The sequence below is a fragment of the Tamandua tetradactyla genome, chromosome 11 (assembly GCF_023851605.1).
Source record: "Tamandua tetradactyla isolate mTamTet1 chromosome 11, mTamTet1.pri, whole genome shotgun sequence".
Classification (NCBI taxonomy): domain Eukaryota; kingdom Metazoa; phylum Chordata; class Mammalia; order Pilosa; family Myrmecophagidae; genus Tamandua; species Tamandua tetradactyla.
In genome coordinates, this window is record NC_135337.1 from 78,843,242 (window position 1) to 78,862,066 (window position 18,825).

Here is an 18,825-nt window from a genome sequence, read left to right on the forward strand (position 1 = left end):
GAGTTAGGACAAAACAGGGAAAGGAGCAGGGGACACCCTACCCCCAGCCTGCTCACCTGGCTGCAAAAGCGTGACAGCCTTGGACGGCTTTTCCAGCTTGGAAAAAAACTCACGACCCACCGTCATGTGACAGGGGGTTTCAGACTCACATGTGCCAGGTGGTCTTGAGCCTGAGCAGCGTACCCGGAAAGATCTAGAAGGAACAGCTTTTGGCAGTTACTGATCAACGTTGGAGCCACGGGTAATGGCGTTATTTGTGCCCTGTGCCCTGCAAGCTTCTGATAATGAGTGTTTTAAAAAAGTTGTTTAGTTTTTTATCATCAGGGTGAGATGTGCTCTTGATAAATACAGTTGTTATGGAAGGCTGGTTTGTAACCATGGAAGTCTCCATTTCCCATCCCAGTCTTATCCCCAGGGAAGAATGTTACCCTTTGGCCTCAGATGATTTTTCCTCAGGTCTCAGGGTGGATCTTTTTTTAAATGCAGAGATGGACTCATGCTCAGCCTCCTGCTGATATTTCGTGGCCTCTTTTCTTCCATCTGACAGGTGATCTGTCTCCTGCAGGGAGCTCCCTCTGGTTTCTGAATGAAATTAGGCAGCTTTTAAAAAGTAATAAGCCAGGAGCCTGTCCCACAGGGCAGGTGGGCTGTAAGAGGCAATTGAACGCTCCCACCCCCAGATCGGGGTGGGGGTGGGGTGTCCAGGAAGTCTGCCTGGAGGAGGCAGTGTTCTCCGCAGCTGCAGCTGGAATGGAGGGACCTGGCCAGTGATCATAGTAACCTGTGCTAGCCCAGCAGAGAGAAGGCACGACATCAGGCTATTTGTCCCCATCTGGGGGCTGAGCAGGATGTGGGGGCATAGGAAAGAGGAAAGTGTGGCCTCTGGCTGAGCAGCAGGGGCACCCCAGTCTCCCTAAGATGGGGTCTCTCCCTCTCGGCATGGCTGGCATTGGGGCCAGATCATTCTCTGGGGTGGAGCTGTCCTGAGTTGTACAGGGTGTTCAGTTGCCTCCCTGAGCTGCCCCCACTCAATGCCAGTAGCACCCCCAGTTGTGATAACCATAGATGTCCCCAAACATTGCCACATGTCCCCTGGGGGCAGAATCAACCCTGGCAGTGAGCCCCTGGCCTGGCCCTGGCTGATTTTCCGGTGTCCTTTCTTTCTGCAGGTTCATTAAGAAGCTCGAGCACACTTGGAAGGCTCTCGTCCATGATGGGGTGAGCGGCTGCTACTGACTCCTGTGTCCCAGGGCCTTTTCGTCACACGTCCCCCTAGGGACAGCAGGCACTGTGTGGCGACAATTGAGGCTGTCACAACGGTGGGGCCGGGGAGCTGCTGGCATCAGGTGGCAGGAGCCCAGGGATGCTCAACCCTCTCCAGTACCCAGGGTGGTCCCCGCCCCAGAGAAGGACCCAGGCCCATGTCAGCAGCTCCGAGGGTGAAATGCCCTGCCTTAGAGGCTGAGGAGGCTGGATGCTGGGTCCTAGGGACGGTCGGGAGTCCCCACCTTAGGAGCTCAGCGTTTCTGAAGGGCCACCTGCCGTGCAGTCTCCCTCTTGTGCTAGTGAGGACACGAGGCCCAGAGAGGGGCTGTGCTTGCCTGGGGTCACCCAGATAGGGACCCCGGAGACATCCCAACCCATCTGGCACCAAGGAACTCCAGCTTCCACCCGCCGGCCAGGTGGTCTTTACCACAACTTACCAGCTCTGCCGTTAGGGCACAGAAGCAAGCACAGGCATACTGCTAGTGACCCGGCACGGCTGGGTGCCAATAGAACTTTCTTTACAACCAGGCAGGGGTCCCTAATTGGCTAAGCCCTGTTCCCAAGGATCTCCCTGGTTTCTTTATTTTAATACTTACTTACTCATTTACTTCTTGGATAATGATTCTACTCACATGGTTCAAAAGTTGAAAAACACAACTGGGGTTTGTAACAAATGAATCGCCCTCCCACCCCATTCTCTTCCACCCTGTCCCTGTCCCCAGAAGCAGTCTATTTTTTGGAACCCTTCTGGAAAGCCCTCATGCATGTACCATCTCTTCCCCTTTGTGCACGGAAGGCAGCCCCCGCCCCTGCCGCTGACACACAGGGGTATGTCCCAGGCTTTTTCCTGCCCTAAGGCGAAACACAGCCTTGCCTTTTTTGCTAGCTGCATAGTACTCCCCCTATCCACTGCTCACCTTTTGGTCTCCAGCACTTTCCACCACCTTCTCTTCCTAGGATACGGTCTCCGTCCACCGCCCCAGCTTCTATGCCGAGCGCTTTTTCAAGTTCATGAGCAACACGGTTTTCCGGAAGAACTCCTGTAAGTTGTCCTAGCCCCATCTGGCGGTGGGGGGAGGGGTGGGGTTTTGGTGTCTAGGAAGAAGGGGGCAGGGAGGCTGAGCATGGGGGACAAAGTGGCTCACTGTCCAGCGGCTGTCAGTCCCACCAAGTCTTTGCCTTTGGGCCTTGGGGATTTCACCCCCACAGGGGGGTTGTCGGGGGTTTTGCCCCCAGTAGGTGACAAGCACGCTCTTTGGGCCATGCTGTCTGGGTTGGAATCTCAGCCCAATGTCATCCTGACTGTGTGACCTTGACCAAGTGTCACCTCTCTCTGTGCCTCGGTTTCCTTCTCTGCATGAAGTGGTCGAGGTAGGGGGTTCGCACAGCACCACCAGCATCACCTGCAGGGCCCGAAGTTACACATCATGCATCCATCATTACAGGGAGGCAGCAGGATGGTCACGGGGCAGACAGTTGCCAGAGAAGTCAGAGACCTGGGGTTTCAGCCCCTCTGCCAGTGCCCCTGTGGGGGGCTTTGGAAGGTTCCATGTCTGCTCTGGCCTTGACTTCCCCTCATGCGATACTTTAGAACCTGGAGTCAGATTTGGGAGCTGTGTACCACATGCCACCAGAAGGCTCTTCCTTGTACGTCAATTTTCACCCACCCGCCCACCCTCACCTGCCACAGACACACTCCTACGGGCGGGGTCCTGGCACTGGGCATACAGCCGGTGCTCACTCGGTGTCTGTGGGTGAGCATGCTTTGAAAAAGCCAGCGAGGTGCACCTTTTCCCAGTCCCATGTCAGCCACTGGTAATCAAGCGCGGTGGCAACCTTTAACCCACGGAGATGTGCACACACCTCCAGTCGAGGCCTTTGTCCCAGGGAGCTGGCAGTTAGATGTTTGCCAGCACAGCACTGCCCAGAACCTTCCCCGTGGCCACCAGGGGCCTTCACCCACCTTTGGTGACTCTGTGGCTCCCCCCAAGGCAAGCGCCTACTGTTTGCCAGGAGCTGTGCCAGGCCACCTGGGAGCAGGGGCAGCCAGGAGGGCTGACACTGGGCTGGAATCAGGCATTTAAATGGGCCAGGCCTGCCCCGAGGGGTCATCCATTACTCGCTGTTACAACCGAAGCCCCTGGCCCCCCTGAGCTGTGTTCCAAAGGGACTGAGGCCAGCCATGGAGACCACAGCTTTCCCCAGGGGGCCAGGGGGGCAGGATAGGGCAGGATCCCCAGGCATCTCCTCCCACTGTCGGTATCAGGACGGGGTGCCCGGCCCCCAACCCAGCACCTTGCGTGGCAGAACCTGGGTTTGAACCCAGAGCTGAGGCTTTTACCTTTGAGAAGCCTTGCCTTGAAGAATGGGATGGAACCAGGTGACAGACAGGGTGGGGCCACGAGACTCAGAAGAATGACCGGGGGCTCAGAAAGGTGGGTGGGGCCCCAGGGAGGCAGGTAGGTGGGGACAGAAGGACAGGAGGGTAGGGCGTGGACCAGGAACTGACCACCTGTGTCCCTGACGCCCTTCCTCACAGCCCTGAAGTCATCACCGTCCAAGAAGGGGCGCAGCGCCTTGCTGGCTGTCAAGCCCCTGGGGCCCACGGCTGCCTTCTCGGCTAGCCAGATCCCCAGCGAGCGGGAGGACGCCCAGTACGACCTGCGGGGAGCCCGCAGCTACCCCACACTAGAGGATGAAGGTGAGGGGGGCTGCTGGGAGAGGCGGCCATGGGGTGGGGGAAAGGCGGGGTCACGGGAAGTGCTGGATGGGAGGCAAGGGCTCACGGGAGACCCCCGAAACTGGGCTGGGCAGGGGTGCCCTTGTGTATCCCAAAGGCCCTGGCGTGTCTCCCCTACCCGGGAGCCACAGAAGCCTGGCAAGGGGTAGAGCAGCTGGGACTGGGCCCATGGTCAATGCACTGCAGTGGGAGCTCAGCTTGGAGGGTACTGTCCTGGGAGAGGACCCCTCATGGAGGTGTGGGGAAGCCTCCCGTGCAGGGTAGGGTGAGGTACATCATGGGGTGGCCTCGTCCTGAAGGCCCCTCCCCCGGAATGCAAAGGCCCTGGGGCAGGGGGAGCCTGGCCAGTCCGAGGGTGCAAGGAGGGGATGAGGGAACAAGTGGGAGTTTGGGAGGACAGGTGGGTGGGTTGCATAGGGCCTGCTGAGCCACGGGGCAGGGGTGTGGATGTTATTTTGAGGACGCAGGACTTTATTTATTTATTTAATTTTTTTTTCCAATCTACTAAATTTATTTTAGCATTTGTTCCCCCATTTATTTATTTTTAATCCATATGTTTTACTCGTCTGTCGATAAGGTAGATAAAAGAAGCGTCAGACACAAGGTTTTCACAATCAGTCACCTTGTGAAAGCTAAATCATTATACAGTCATCTTCAAGAAGCATGGCTACTGGAACACAGCTCTACATTTTCAGGCATTTCCCTCCAGCCTCTCCATTACACCTTAACTAAAAAGGTGATTCTACTTAATGCGTAAGAATAACCTCCAGGATAACTTCTCGACTCTGTTTGGACTCTCTCAGCCATTGACAGTTTATTTTGTCTCATTTCGCTCTTCCCCCTTTTGGTCGAGAAAGTTTTCTCAATCCCTTGACACTGAGTCCCAGCTCATTCTAGGATTTCTGTGCCATACTGCCAGGAAGGTCCACACCCCTGGGAGTCATGTCCCACGTAGAGAGGGGGAGGACGGTGAGTTTGCTTGTTGTGTTGGCTGAGAGAGAGAGGCCACATCTGAGCAACAGAAGAGGTTCTCTTGGGGGTGACTCTTAGGCCTAATTTTAAGTAGGCTTAGCCTGTCCTTTGCAGGATTAAGTATCTTGTACAAACACCAAGATTGGGGGCTCAGCCTATTGCTTTAGTTAGGATGCTGGAACTTACTAGAAGCTTTTGTTTAAGGAGGGGTGGATTCAATCTTTTTTTGCCTTTTTAAAAGCCTTATGGGGAGAAAGGAGTGTTGGGTAGCAAGTGGAGGGCAGGTACCAATGGGGCGGAGGGGCAGTGGCCGGGCTGGAGGGCAGGTACTATTACCAAACAATAGACGATGGGTTCTCTGTACAATGTACTCAAATGACCAATTCCTGAGACACACGGGTTTCAAAGAGAAAGAGTTTATTGCTAGTTGCAAAACAGGAAATCAGATGGCCTACCAGCCCCAAATCTGACTTCACTAACTACAGTAACTCTGAGAGTTTTATAGTATCTAAAGATGGGCAGGTTTTAGGATAATGAGCACAGTGGCCCCAGGTGACGTAATTCGAGGTGATCTAATTATTGCACGTGCGCAGACTGATCACATGCCTAGTCCCAGAACGTGTATAAGAAAACGGTGGCCTTCATATGATGATAGGTGCGATTTTTCGTGTTATGATGAGGTATAGGGCACTTGTAGATTATCACACATGGCAGGCAGGCCCGTTTTAGTTAGATCCAGTTTCATTTATCAAGTTACCTTTGAATTTGGCATGGGTCAGTTCTAGGCTGACCCAGGGCCCTGCATTAATAAATATTAGGGGCTGTGTTTAGTGACCACAAGACTCCAAAGTGGGAAAACCAGATGAAATGGGTACAAGTGAGGGTCAGTCACCAGCTGTTTACAATCACCAAGGCACAAGATAAAGGCTGTGCAGCCAGCAGCAGTGATCCAGGCAGTGCGGTTATTGTTCAGAGACTTCAGGTTGTTCCTTCTGTCTACTGTAGTGTACCAGAAAGCAGGAAACAGTGTTTACATAAATGACTCAGTAATCATAGTCCCCATCCCCTAAATCCTCTTTTCTCGGTTACAGTATTTAGGGAGGGGCACAATGTCCAGGTGGGGAAGGCAGGCACTGGGGGCAGTGTCCAGGAGGGAGGACAGGCACTGGGGGCAGCGTCCAGGCGGGAGGAGTAGGCACTGGGGGGGCAGTGTCCAGGAGGGAGGACAGGCACTAGGGGGCAGTGTCCAGGAGGGAGGACAGGCACTGGGGGGCAGTGTCCAGGAGGGAGGACAGGCGAGGGGGGGGGCAGGGTCCAGGAGGGAGGACAGGCACTGGGGGGCAGTGTCCAGGAGGGAGGACAGGCACTAGGGGGCAGTGTCCAGGAGGGAGGACAGGCACTGGGGGGCAGTGTCCAGGAGGGAGGACAGGCACTAGGGGGCAGTGTCCAGGAGGGAGGACAGGCACTGGGGGGCAGTGTCCAGGAGGGAGGACAGGCGAGGGGGGGGGCAGGGTCCAGGAGGGAGGACAGGCAGTGGGGGGCAGGGTCCAGGAGGGAGGACAGGCGGGGGGGGGGGGGGGCAGTGTCCAGGTGGGGAGGACAGGCACTGGGAGTCAGTGTCCAGGCAGGACGACAGGCACTGGGGGGCAGTGTCCAGGCAAGAGGGCAGTGGTAGGGTGGGGGAGCAGCAGAGACATCATGTAGGATGGCCCCAAGATGGGCCCGTGGCAGGGTAGGCGTGGCGACCCAGTGGCTCTGCGCGGTGCTGACTCCCTCTCCCCTGCAGGCCGGCCCGACCTCCTGCCCTGCACGCCCCCTTCCTTTGAGGAGGCCACCACCGCCTCCATCGCCACGACGCTGTCCTCCACATCACTGTCCATCCCCGAGCGCTCCCCCTCGGAGACGTCGGAGCAGCCGCGGTACAGGTGAGGGCCAGGGCACAGGGGCAGGGGCGAGGGGTGTGGGCACGGCCACGCACTCCGGGTCACCGGTTTCCATCCCTCTTACAGGCGGCGCACACAGTCGTCGGGACAGGATGGCCGGTGAGACACTTCCCCTGCCCTCCCGCTCCAGTGCCCCTCTCCTCTGTGACCCGCCTTTCCTGGGGACAGATGTGGCCCCGCACAGGAGCTCAGCATGGCACTCTGCCTTTCTGTTCTGCCCGGGCCCAGAAGACACCCTCCCGTGGCCTCTCCGTTCCGTAGCCGTTTCCATTAAGTTCATTTCTAACAGGGCCAGGCCCCCGTGATGTTCAAAATTTCAGAGCTTCAAAAGGGAAACTGGCGCGGTGCCCCCTCCCACACCCGCCGCCCCGGGAGCAGCCCTGGGCCGCGCTTTCTGTCTCTTTAACGAGTTATTTGAGCCATTTACAAGCAAATATGCACACGTGCTTCTTTTCCCTTTCATTTTTTTGAAACATTTTTTATTGTGAAATACAACATATATGCAAAAAAACAGTAAATTTCAAAGTACGTTATACTGAGTAGTTATAGAACAGATTTCAGAATTTGGTATAGGTTATAGTTCCACAATTTTAGGTTTTTCCTTCTATCTGTTCCAAGACACTGGAGACTAAGTATCAGTATAATTTTCAGCAGTCATGTTTGTTTCTTAAATCTTTAACTTCTCTGATATAATTCCCCTTTCTCGTTTGATCTTTCTCCCACTCTTTAGGGGTATTGGGGCTCTCCCCATTCTAACTTCTTCATGTTGGAAAGGGATGTCACTAATATGGGATAGGGGGATCAAATTGGCTGCTGTTCTGGAAAAGCCTCTCTAGGTTTCAGAATTTATCTGACCTAGGAACACAACTGAGAGTTGTAGGTTTCTGTAAAGTAATCAGAGTGCATGGAACCTTTGTAGAATCTCAGATAGAGCCCTAGATATTTTTTACAGTTGGCAGAAATGGTGTTGGTTGGGGTTTGGCAAACCACTGACCTTTTGTTCTGACACAAACGGAGGGTCCTGTGCGCCTGGCTCTCTCCCCACTTTTGCCACTAAGCAGACGTGTGTCTGGCTTTCCTGGGCCCGGGCTGGGCACTCGAGTCATAGAAAGACCCAGGGGACAGTCCCTGCCCCCAGCAGCCCTCAGGTTGGGGGTGACAGCCAGAGGGGGCGGGTCCAAGCTGGAGAAGCTCAGACAGGACTTGCTGATCAGGGTGGTGTCCAGAAGCTCAGACCACCCTCCGGGGCAGGAAATAGGCCCCAGGCCTGGAGTTCAAGAGATGGACCCTCCTCGGGAGTGTAGGGCGAGGAGGGAAACTGAGGCCCACTCCCCTCGCCGCAGGCCCCAGGAGGAGGCCCATGCGGAGGAGGACCTGCAGCAGATCACAGTGCAGGTGGAGCCCACGTGCAGCGTGGAGATCACGGTCCCCAAGGAGGAGGACACAGGGTGAGTCTCGGGGGCCCGTGTTGAGCTGGTGCACCCACTTGGTCCCTGCCCTCATCCCCGTTTCCCCAGATGGGCCATCGCGGCTCAGAAAGGGAAGCCATGGCTGGGCACTCGAACCCACATCTCATCCTTTCTCCAACCAGCAAAGGAGTGGGCGCTGATTTCACACTTACAGCTCAGGGCTGCTCTGGTGCCTCCATACCCCATCCTTGCCCTGCATCCACTGTGTCTGCCAGAGTGAAGGGGAAAGGGGAGGGGGTGGCCTCTATCTTTGAAGGACCTCAGAATTTCTACACACAGTTCCCGCTCAAATCCCAGCAGTCACTGCGCAGTCTCGTGGCCAGACCCAACAGCCAGTTGACTGGGGACCATCGGTTGAGTGCTTAAGTTCGTTCCTTTTCTTTTTTCTTCCTTTACTAACAAAGGTGTTTGAGGCTACGCATTTTCCTCTCAGGACTGCTTTGGCTGCATCCTGTAGGTTTTAACATGAGCTAGTTCTTTTTTTCACTGGCTTATAGGTAGTTTGCAATTTTCACTTCAATTTCCTCTTTGCTCTAAGGTGCTGGTTCTCAACCAATGTGGGTTGACTTTGCCCCCCACCCTTGGGGACATTGAACCTTGACATTTGATTCATGTGTGGGTGTCATAACCGGGGAGGAGGGCGCTCCTGGCATCAACACTGCGCAACACCCTCCCAGTGCCCAAGACATGCCCACCCCAGAGAACGGTCCGGCTCCCATGTCAGCCATGCCGAGATGGGAGACCCTGAGCTAGTGGTTATTTAGGAGGAATGCTCAACTTCCAGGAATTTTAGGATTTTTTTTTGTTCCCCTTTTTCGTATACTTCTTCCTCATTTTAAGTTGATTTGAAGAAGGCAGCCTGTGATAGCTATGCTTTCTTCCTTTTTTTTTTTGAAGTACATCAAGTACATGATCCATTTTAAAAAACATCCTACGGACATATGTACAAAATGTACGTCTCCCTCAAGGGATGAAAGTTTCTTTATCACCTTGTGCCATACAATTTATTGTCTATTGTCATTCAGTTACTTTATGTACTTACTTGCTTTTTTCTGTTCTAATGCTATAATTCCATCATTACCAAATTCTTCTCATCTTTCTAATAATTTTTAAATGTCTTTTATTGTTAAATATATCATATATACAAAGAAAAGAAAGAATAAGCAATGATTTTCAAAGTACACCTCAGCAAGTAGATAGAGAACTGATTTCAGAGTTTGTTATGGGTTACCATTCCACTATTTCAGATTTTTCCTTCTAGCTGCTCCAAAACATTGGAGGCTAGAAGAAATGTATTTTTTTCTTTTTTGTGAAAAATAACATATATACAAAAAAGCAAAAAATTTCAAAGCACAGCACAATTAGTTGCAGAATAGATTTCAGAGTTTGGTATGGGCTACGATTCCACCAGTTTAGGTTTTTACTTCTAGCTGCTCTAAGACACTGGATACTAAAAGAAATATCAATATAATGATTCAGCAATCAACCCGTTTCTTAAACCCTACCTTCTCTGTATAACTCCACCATCATCTTTGATCTTTTTCCCACTCTTTAGGGGTATTTGGGTAATGCCCTTCTAACTTTTTCACATTGGAAGAGCTGTTGATAATGTGGGATGGGGGATGGAACTAGCTGATGTTCTGGAGAGGCTGGGCCCTCTGCATTTCAGGACTTATCTGGTCCGAAGACCATCTGGAGGTTGCAGGTTTCTGGAAAGTTACCCTAGTGCAAAGACCTTTGTAGAATCTTAGATAACGCCCTAGGTGTTTTTTGGAATTGGCAGGAATGGTTTTGGTTGGGGGTTGGTAAGCTATGATGGGTAGCAATGTCTAATGCAGCTTGCATAAGAGTGACCTCCAGAGTAGCCTCTCAACTCCATTTGAACTCTCTCAGCCACTGATACCCTATTATACTTCTTTTCTGCTCATCGTTCTAATAATTTTTGCTTTCTGAACTTTTTAGACCCTCCATTCTGTTTTAAAAGAACTGAGCCGAGCCCTGACATCATGCATTCCCAACCTGCTTTTCACCATTAAGACTTCATTTTCCACACCTAGGTGCATGCACTTGTTTCTGTCACTGTCAGCTTTTGTGCTGTCAAACCTTGGCAGTGTCAAATTTCAGGCCATCATCCCCAAAAGCAAAACAAAATGAAACCATGTAACCTCAAGCCTGACCAGAGAAAACCCTTGGTTCCATGCACCCAGGAGGGGATTTCACAGTTCCAGGTGCTCTGTCGTCTCAGAACTGGTCGTTTTATTTGTGGGGTGGAAATCACATGCCCTCGGCTTTGCCTCTGACCCCAAACTGTGTGCCCTGGAGGCCACGTGGCCTCAAGTCCGGCCCTCCCCCCGTGGTGGGCAGCGGCACCCCTCCTCAGGCCCAATGGGGGTGGTGGGCCATTCATACCAAGGTCTTTGAACCAGGAGCAGGCGAAAGGCTCAGCGAGAACCAGCCAGAAGCAGATCTTGGTTTCCACCCCAGAGCAGGGAGACACCCTGCTCCCCAATTTCATGGATGAGGGAAACCGAGGCTCAGTAAAGAAAGTGGCTGCCCAGGGTTGCCCAGCAAGTGGGTGGCGAAGCCAGGGTGAGCCCACAGGTTGAAGTCTGAGCTATGAGGGGTTGGCAGGTCATCCCATGGGTCAAGGGTGGTATTTGGGGGATTTGTTTCCTTGTTATATTGGGACTCATGGCATGTAGCCGGGTTTCCCGGGACTTTTGTTCAGTGATGACTCTCTGAGTAGGTTTGAGAGTGAGCCCCGCACTGTGGATCTTGAGGGAGGCTCCCGGGGGTGGGGGTGGGATGGGGTGCTGCCAGGGCCCCGCCCCAGGACTCGCATGTCTCCCCTGTGATACCAGGGCGGAGGCTTCCACGGCCTGTGCCTCGGCCACCAGCGAGGTGGAAACCGCCAGCCAGGCCTCAGATGAGGACGACGCACCTGCCACGGACATCTACTTTGTAAGTCCCTGGGGTCGGCCCCCATACCCATGCACACAGGCACAAACACAACCGCTCTCACGTGGCACACGCACTCACACACGCAGTACACAGGTGCACGTGTGCTCACCCAGCACACAGGTGCACATGGGCACACACACACACACATACGCAGGTACATATGGGTACACACACACCAGTACACACTTGCCTCAGGTACATGCACTCACAGGTACACACAGAGCATGCTCACACACACGTGCACTCACACCTACACTTGTGTACTTGTGCATACTCATGTACTCGCACTCTCCTGCACACTCACATTCTCTTTCTGTCTCTTGTTCAAACACCATGGGGTGGGAGCCACCTGCCGGCACCACCCAGGCCAGACCACCCAAGGCCCGGAACCTGCGGCTGCCTCCTCAGCCTCAGGCCCCCGGCCTGGCCGCCAGCCAAGCCCTGCCCCGCCGCGCCACCCTGCGTCCTGCCCCCACACCCCGTGGGGAAGCTCAGGCACAGGCCAATGGGTGGCTGGAGTTCTGCCACTGGCAAGGGATGGAAGTGGTAGAGTCTTCTGTGTCAGGGGTGGGCACAGAGTGGCAGTGGGCTCCGTCCTCTCAGAAGGCAGAGGCCTTCCCATAGCCCTCCCAAAGGCTAGTTTGGTGGGGGCAGGACCTGTGCCCTGGGCCAAGGAGGGACAGATGTTTCCAGAAGAGTCCAGGTCTGTGTGAGTAGGGCAGGGCCTGACCCCCAGAGCTGGAGGTCATCTCTCCCCGTCGCGCCTTCCACAGGATCCGGGGGACCTCGGTGCCCTGGATGGCCCCGCTTGGGGGCGACACGGCGTTGGTCACAATGGGGAGAGCCAGGGCTGCTGCCCAGCCGCCGTCCTATTCCTGTTCCGTCCGTTCTCGTCTCTAGGGGCAGCCGGGCTGGGGGCCAGCCCTCGCCCTGACCTCCTCCCTCATTGGGGCACCTGCCCTGCCCATGGCCATTGCACCTTTGGCACCAACACCGTCGCCTCCCTGTCTCCCCTGGTACAAGCAGGGACAACGGAGCTCAGGTGCTCTGGCTCCCGGGAAGTGCCTGTCGGCGTCACAGTGCCCTCCCCTGCCCTGAACATGCAGTGCAGGGGCATGAGCCTGTCCCCACTCCGCCATCTCCCTGTTCCCGAGGTTTGATTTGTGCGTCCAGTGCTGCCATCGACGGGGCCCACGCGGGGCTGCATGCTGTTGAGTGTGTCTGCACCCCTCCCTGGGGCTGGGAGCAGGCCGCAGTCCCACCCCTCCCGCTTTGGCCGTCACCTCCTCGCTGCTGCCACCACCCCCTGCCCCCCAGCGCCTGCCTCCCGCCACCTCCCGCCTGTCTATTTCCCGCGACCTCATCCTCTGTCCTCTGTTTCCTTCCTCCTCCCGCCCCTGCCCCCCCGGCCGCTGTCCAGTTCACGGAGGGGAGGTACTGGATTTACTCTCCCCGCCATCGCCGACTGCGGGCCGTGACGCTGAGCTCCTCGGGGACTGTAAGTGACCACAGCGGCCTCGCAGGGCACCCAGGCCCCACCCCGGCCACCTCTTTGTCTCTGAAAGGACTTGGGGAAGTATGATGACCGTAGCTGATGCCGGTCAAGCTCATCCCTGCAGGGTGCTGTGCTGCAAGCCTTCCTGGGCGGCAGCCCCCACATAGCGTCACCCCCACAACGGTGTCACCCCCACAGTCACCTAAAGAAGTGTCACTTCCCGATGTTATCACCCACGACAGTCATCCACACTAGTGCCACCCCAGTGGTGTCTCTCTGTCAGTCTGACAATCTTCTATACATATACATGTGTCAGTAACGACAGTGTCTCCCCAGTGGTGTCACCCTAACGATGGTGTCACCCAACAGACACCCCTACAGAAGGAGCTCCCTATGACTGTATCACTCACACGATTGTCACCTCCCGATGGTGTCACTCAGCGCTGATGTCACCTCCCCCCAGGTTGGTAACCCTATGGCATGTGGCCAGCTGCAGGGGCTTCCCCGACTCCTGGCCCCCCTTCCCACAGCCCTCCTCGGTTTCCCAGAGGGGCACCTGCTCCTGCTGCAGGGGATCCCCTAGGTGTATGCCCCACTCATGAGCAGTGACGTGGCCTCGAGTGCACGGCCCAGATAAAATCCAGGTCCCCATCTTCCCGAACGGACCCCGGCGTGCCCGGGAACCTCTCAACCCCGGTTCTGGGAGCATCATCCGTGCTTGCACCCGTTGTGGTGAGGTGGGCGTGTGGAGGCCCAACCGAGACGTGTGCTCCCCAGGTGCAGCCCCTCGCAGGCCGCCAGCCCTTGCCCCATCGGCACCCCTCTTGGCGCATCCCCGAGCTGGGCCCCAAGATGTGAAACCCTCTGCTTGGTCCCAGACCCTCCTAGCCAGGCCGCAGGGGACGTCACCCCCAGTGAGCACCCAGGGGCGACGGGCTCCCCAAAGGCCGCACATTCCCAGCCGCCTCCAGGCGTTGGGGGGCTAGGGGGTCCGAGGGCACCAGGGGCCTGCAGGTACCACATGTGGGGAGCCGAGAGGGGAGCAGAAGCGAGTGTGTGGTGGGAGGGGCCAGGTCAAAAGGCCTCGTGGGCGCAATTTAACGGAACCCACGCGGGGCTCTGGTTCCTGCTACCCGCTCACGACTGAGGGACCCCCCTGTCCCTCCCCCTGGAGGACAGGCCGGTTGTTTTGTCTTTGCTCCGGGGAGAGTGAAAGGACCCAGGTGACCCGCTGTGCGCCTCCCCGCGGGCTCCCGCAGGACGTAGCAGGGCCCTCAGGCGCTTCCTGTCCCCCAGGGGCGACAGCAGAGCAGGGGCACCAGGCCAGGGCCAGGAAGCCCTCCTGGGCACCAGGGGCGGCCACGGCCAAGGGAGGGTCCCACCAAGTGGGAGCCGCAGGGCGTGTGTGTGTGTGTGGAGGGCTCCGTACCAGGGGTCCCGGCAGGTCCAGGGGTAGGAGGCAGCGACGGCGGTGCTGGGCGGACCAGGCCAGCTTTGGGGTGGCGTGCTGGGTCATCGGACAGGCCGTGGGACGCCTCGGGGCGGCGGGTAGGGGTCTCCCCAGCAGGAGTCTGTGGGGAGAATGCTGCAGGTGGTCTGCACCAGGGGCCACCAAGGCCCCAGGAGAAAGGGGGGTGCAAGATGGGCCAGGCGCTCTCTACTGCCCTGACCTGACCAAACCCAGGTGGCCCTGTTGGGGGCAGGACTGCCCATCCCACCTCCTCCCGGGGAGGGGCCGCCGGCCACATGTGCAAGTCCTGGGAATCTTCCAGGCAGCTAGGGGGTGGGTAAAGGGTGAAAGCTCCCCTCTGAAGGGTGGGGTGCTGGGCCAGGGCGGGAAGGGGATCCCCCAAGAGGGAGTTCAGCGAACCTGCTCACCCGTCTCTCGGCCACCATGCCAGGCTCCAGCCACGACCGCACTGAACCCCTGTGCTCTGTCTTGCTTCCCCTTCTGACCCCCCAAGCACGCAGCCCCCTCCCCCCCGCTGGCTGTCACCCCCTTGGGGCCAGGCCTGACGCTCCCCGCTGCCCACCTTCCCCTGAGCCGGGCCAGGTGGGGGCAGGTGCATCCAGCAGGGAGAGGCCGGCTGGGGGGGGAGAGGGTGTCCTGGCTGCTGGTGGGGTCCGGCCTCTTTTACTTCTCCTTGTTTTCTTCCTCCTTCCTCTCCTCTGTCTTGCGCGTGCCTGCCCGCTCTGCCCTGCTCCCTGCCGCTCCCGCCTGCCCGCCTGCCCGCCCGCAGCCCACCGACGACCGGAGCTGGGTATACTCCCCACTCCACTATAGCACCCCAGCCCGCCCGGCCTCCGACGGCGAGAGCGACACAGTAAGTGAGGGGGCGGTGGGGGCTTGCCAGTCCCTCAGCCATGGACGGCCTGAGAGGGCGTGGCACCCAGATACCTGTGCGACAGGCGGGGAAACTGAGGCAGGGAGGAGGGGGCCCGTGGCGGGGCCAGAGGCTCAGGGAGGCGAGCCTCAGCACTGTGACAGAGCCCGGCTGGTGGGGGGTGGGGAGGTAGGGGTGAGGTAACAACAGCTGCTGGGGGCGTGCTGCACATGGGGAGGGGGGCTCACCCATCCCCCTTCAGCAACCCCTCTTGCCTCCTGCAGTAACTTCTATGCAGACGCTGACCGAGAGCCGAGCTGCCACAAACCCGGCCGATCCCCCAGAGGAGCCGCCTGCCTCATTGCCCCGCAGGACCCGCCCAGCTGCCCCCCGGAGCCCCAACCTCGTCCCCCTCCTCGACAGACGCTGGAAGCCAATGGCCGAATCCCCCACCCTGCAGCTCCAACTGCACCTGGCCACAGAGCCACCCGAGGCCAGCGCCCTCCAGGCCCCCAGGCTCCCCGTCAACTACCTGCGCCTGTGATACTGTGAACGCCCCTGAGTCGTCAATCATGTATTTATTTTTGGGTCCTTCCTCTTTGCACAGAGACGGGAGCACAAGCGTGCTTTTTTAGGGAAAAACAGTGGAAAAGGAAAACACTCTGCCCGACCGCACTTTTCAATTCTGGCCTGAGCCTGGCCGATTCGGGGGGCGTGGCCATTGCCCTTGGCTTTGGGGGCCACTGGGGGCCTGGTCCCCCAGCTGACCACCACCCCTGAGTCACGGCCTGGACATGGATGGAGTCCTGTTTGTATCTGCAGAGCCCCTTCTGCCTGCCTCCACCCAGGACCCCCGAGCTCCCGCTGCCTCCTGGCCATACCCGTGTGCAGGGAGCCGCGGGGAGGGGACACATGGCTACAGCAGGCCCCCCACCCCGTCTGCTCGGGTTTGCGGGTCTCATTCCCAGGGGACCTCAGGGTGGCAGCTGCTTGACATCTATGTTTCCGCTACTCCGTCTCCAAGGGGCGTCCTCCCCCCTGCCACCCAGGGGACCCCACAAGCAGGGACCTCCAGACGACTACTACTGGGACTCAGTCACCCATCAGGCCAGGAAGGCACCTGAGAGCAGGGCTCAGGGCAGCAGACTCCCCCGCGTCCTTCCACTGGGGTCCGGTCAGCATCCAGAGGAGAGGGACCAGGCATGGGGACACCCCCACTCCTGAGTTGGCCCAACCAGTCCCTACGGCCCCCCTCCCTGGTAAGAGCCTCTCCGTCCCCCAGAAGACAGGACATTCAGGACTGGGGTGAGCAGTGTCTTTTTTGTTATTTGTTTTAAAATGATGATGAAATCCATGTGGGTTAAAGGATAGGGGAAGAAATTCTTTATGGGGGGAAAAATATATATGTATATCTTGGGCTTATCACCTTCAGCAGGGGCATTGGCAGCTGGTGACACGGTTGAGTTTGGAGCCAATGAGGCTGGCCACGGAGGAGAGCTCCTGAGTCTCAAGGGCTGGTCCAAGCCGAAAGCTCAGACACCCCCACCCTCCCCCTCTCTTACCAAGCTCACTGGCCCAGATGAGCTGGGAGGGGACTTGGCAGGGGAGCACCCCCCACACACACACATCTTCCCCAGCCCTTGTCCCACAAGCAGAGCCTGATATGGGGACCAAGAACCCACCAATCCAGGAATTTGATTTTTTAAAGCCCGTTGCAAACTCCACATCCAGCTGCTCCCTTCCTGGTTCAGCAGCCGCCTCCCTCCCCCTGTCTCCCTCCCACGGACCCCACTTCTTGGCCCACTTTCCACCCGCCTCCCCTAGAAGTCAGGGTCTTAGATGCCGGCTTCAGTCTGCTCCCCTCTGAAGGGCTGCGGGTCTGGCTGCCCCATGGGGCTGTCCCCCTCGGCACAGGACAGAACTTCAGCCCAGAGTGGAGGCTGACAGGGACACCCTATCCACTCAGCACCCCCAGGCTGAGGCCAGGGGAGCCCCTCGGTGGGCCCACCTTCCATAGGGACCCACCTTTGAAGTAAGCCTTTCTGGGGCTGCAGACTGCACATGCCCCATCGTCTCCCCCCACCCCTGGAAGGCCACCCTGGGCCTGGGGAGGTATCCCTAGCCTCACTGCAGAGACCACCACCTGTCTGCAGGCACCCCTGCCCTGGGACTCAAGCTCACCCATTGGTCCTTGCCCTGATCCCCAGAGGGACACCCAGCAGACCCCACTGGGGAGAGACGAGACCCCTGTACTATTTTTTGATGGCCACACTGGCAGTTTTCTGAAGGTGTCATTTCAGAGGCCCCATGCCAGAGTCCCCCACAGCTGATGTTTCCAGAAACCTGGAATCCCCTCCCTGCCAAAGACCGTCACGAGGCCCCCTGGGCTTGACCTGAAAGCCACAGATGTGGCCCCTGGGGTGTCCTCTGCCAGCCAACCTTTGGGACACAGGCTAAGCAAGGAGAGGAATCAGAGCAGCCCCCACCCACAGGCCCACGGTCCCTGCAGGTCTCCTCGAGGTTTCCCAGATGCGTCACCAACAGCTGAGCTCATGTGCAGGAGACCCGGGCCGGCCTCCCTCGATGTGATGGCAGTCCTGTTTTTATGTTACCTCCTGAAGATCTCTTTGGAGACATGTTTTGTGTTTGTTGTATTTTTGTACCTTCCTGGAGAACCATAAACGGATGCTGGAGCCTTCCGCGGACTGTGCGAGTGGGCAGCATTTCCTTCTGATTTGGGGGGAGTGAGAAGGCAAGGCCTGGTTATGATGTGTGGCGACCACATGGCCTTCCCCAGACCCTCCAGGAGGACAATCCTAGGACCACCGGGTGACCCTGCCCCCACCCCACCCCCAAGTTCAGAAATCCATAAATGCTCCTTCTCCTGCCCATCTTCTTTCTCTGACAGCTGCTATTGCTAAGAAAGTGGACATGTCTGATGAGCGTACTGTAAAGTGACAAGGCAGAAGCCTCTATCCCCTTAGCCCTGTAGCGGCCACCCTGGTTTGCTCAGCCCATTTCCCTCCAGCCCTGGCTCAGTGCACTACTCCAGCCCCCAGGGGGGGCCCTTTGCCATGGTACTGTCGCCGCAGCCCCTCAGCCCCCATCCCCAGACACGCACCCTCTGGTGACTGAACTGCATCATTGCCTGTCCCACCCCGATCTTCGTTTTTATGGCCGAACCGATTCGCAACTGCAAACCTTGTGTGTCTTAACTCGCCCAGGGGTCCCGTGGGCTCCGTGCCCAGGGTCTGGTGTGTGACAATCCGCAGCCCGGCATCCTCCAGCTCAGGCGAGGGGCGCCGACTCACCCAAACCCAGGCCCGGGGGTTCTAAGTGCACAGCCATTGCTGGCCCCACGTAACTCGTATGCAACCCCGGCCCCAGCCCTCCCGCCCCTCTTTTTATGTGGAAGAGATCTCTCTAATAAATCGGGTAATCACACATCAGCCTGCCTCTGTCTGTCTCTGGGTTTGGTCCCCTGGTCGGAAACCTGGAGACCAATTTTGAGCGAGCATCTCAGAGCAGAAAGAAACCATGCTGAGATTTTTGTTTCAGTGATGAAAATCATCCTGACAGGGCCTTAGACTGGCCTCACTTGGGCTATTGAGTTGTGCTGATCCTAACTTTCCAAGATGAGCACTCAAATGCATCT

General features: G+C 57.2%; 1 protein-coding gene across 7 annotated transcripts in view; it reads left to right on the plus strand.

Annotated features, from left to right (window-relative positions):
• The window catches only part of PIP5K1C (phosphatidylinositol-4-phosphate 5-kinase type 1 gamma), an 81,060-nt gene extending 65,487 nt beyond the window's left edge, over positions 1 to 15,573 (plus strand). For 4 of the 7 annotated variants that reach the window (XM_077121164.1, XM_077121162.1, XM_077121169.1 and 1 more), the window contains 10 exons: positions 1,170 to 1,218; positions 2,224 to 2,308; positions 3,806 to 3,967; positions 6,765 to 6,903; positions 6,988 to 7,020; positions 8,265 to 8,369; positions 11,252 to 11,351; positions 12,772 to 12,849; positions 15,087 to 15,170; positions 15,455 to 15,569. In XM_077121164.1, coding sequence (XP_076977279.1) covers positions 1,170 to 1,218; positions 2,224 to 2,308; positions 3,806 to 3,967; positions 6,765 to 6,903; positions 6,988 to 7,020; positions 8,265 to 8,369; positions 11,252 to 11,351; positions 12,772 to 12,849; positions 15,087 to 15,170; positions 15,455 to 15,457 — 838 coding nt within the window. In that variant the 3' untranslated portion in view covers positions 15,458 to 15,569. Of the gene's footprint in view, positions 1 to 1,169; positions 1,219 to 2,223; positions 2,309 to 3,805; positions 3,968 to 4,587; positions 6,263 to 6,764; positions 6,904 to 6,987; positions 7,021 to 8,264; positions 8,370 to 11,251; positions 11,352 to 12,771; positions 12,850 to 15,086; positions 15,171 to 15,454 lie in introns of those variants that run through there. The other 3 variants (XM_077121163.1, XM_077121166.1, XM_077121168.1) reach the window with 3 other exon arrangements.
• The last annotated feature ends 3,252 nt before the right edge of the window (positions 15,574 to 18,825 follow it).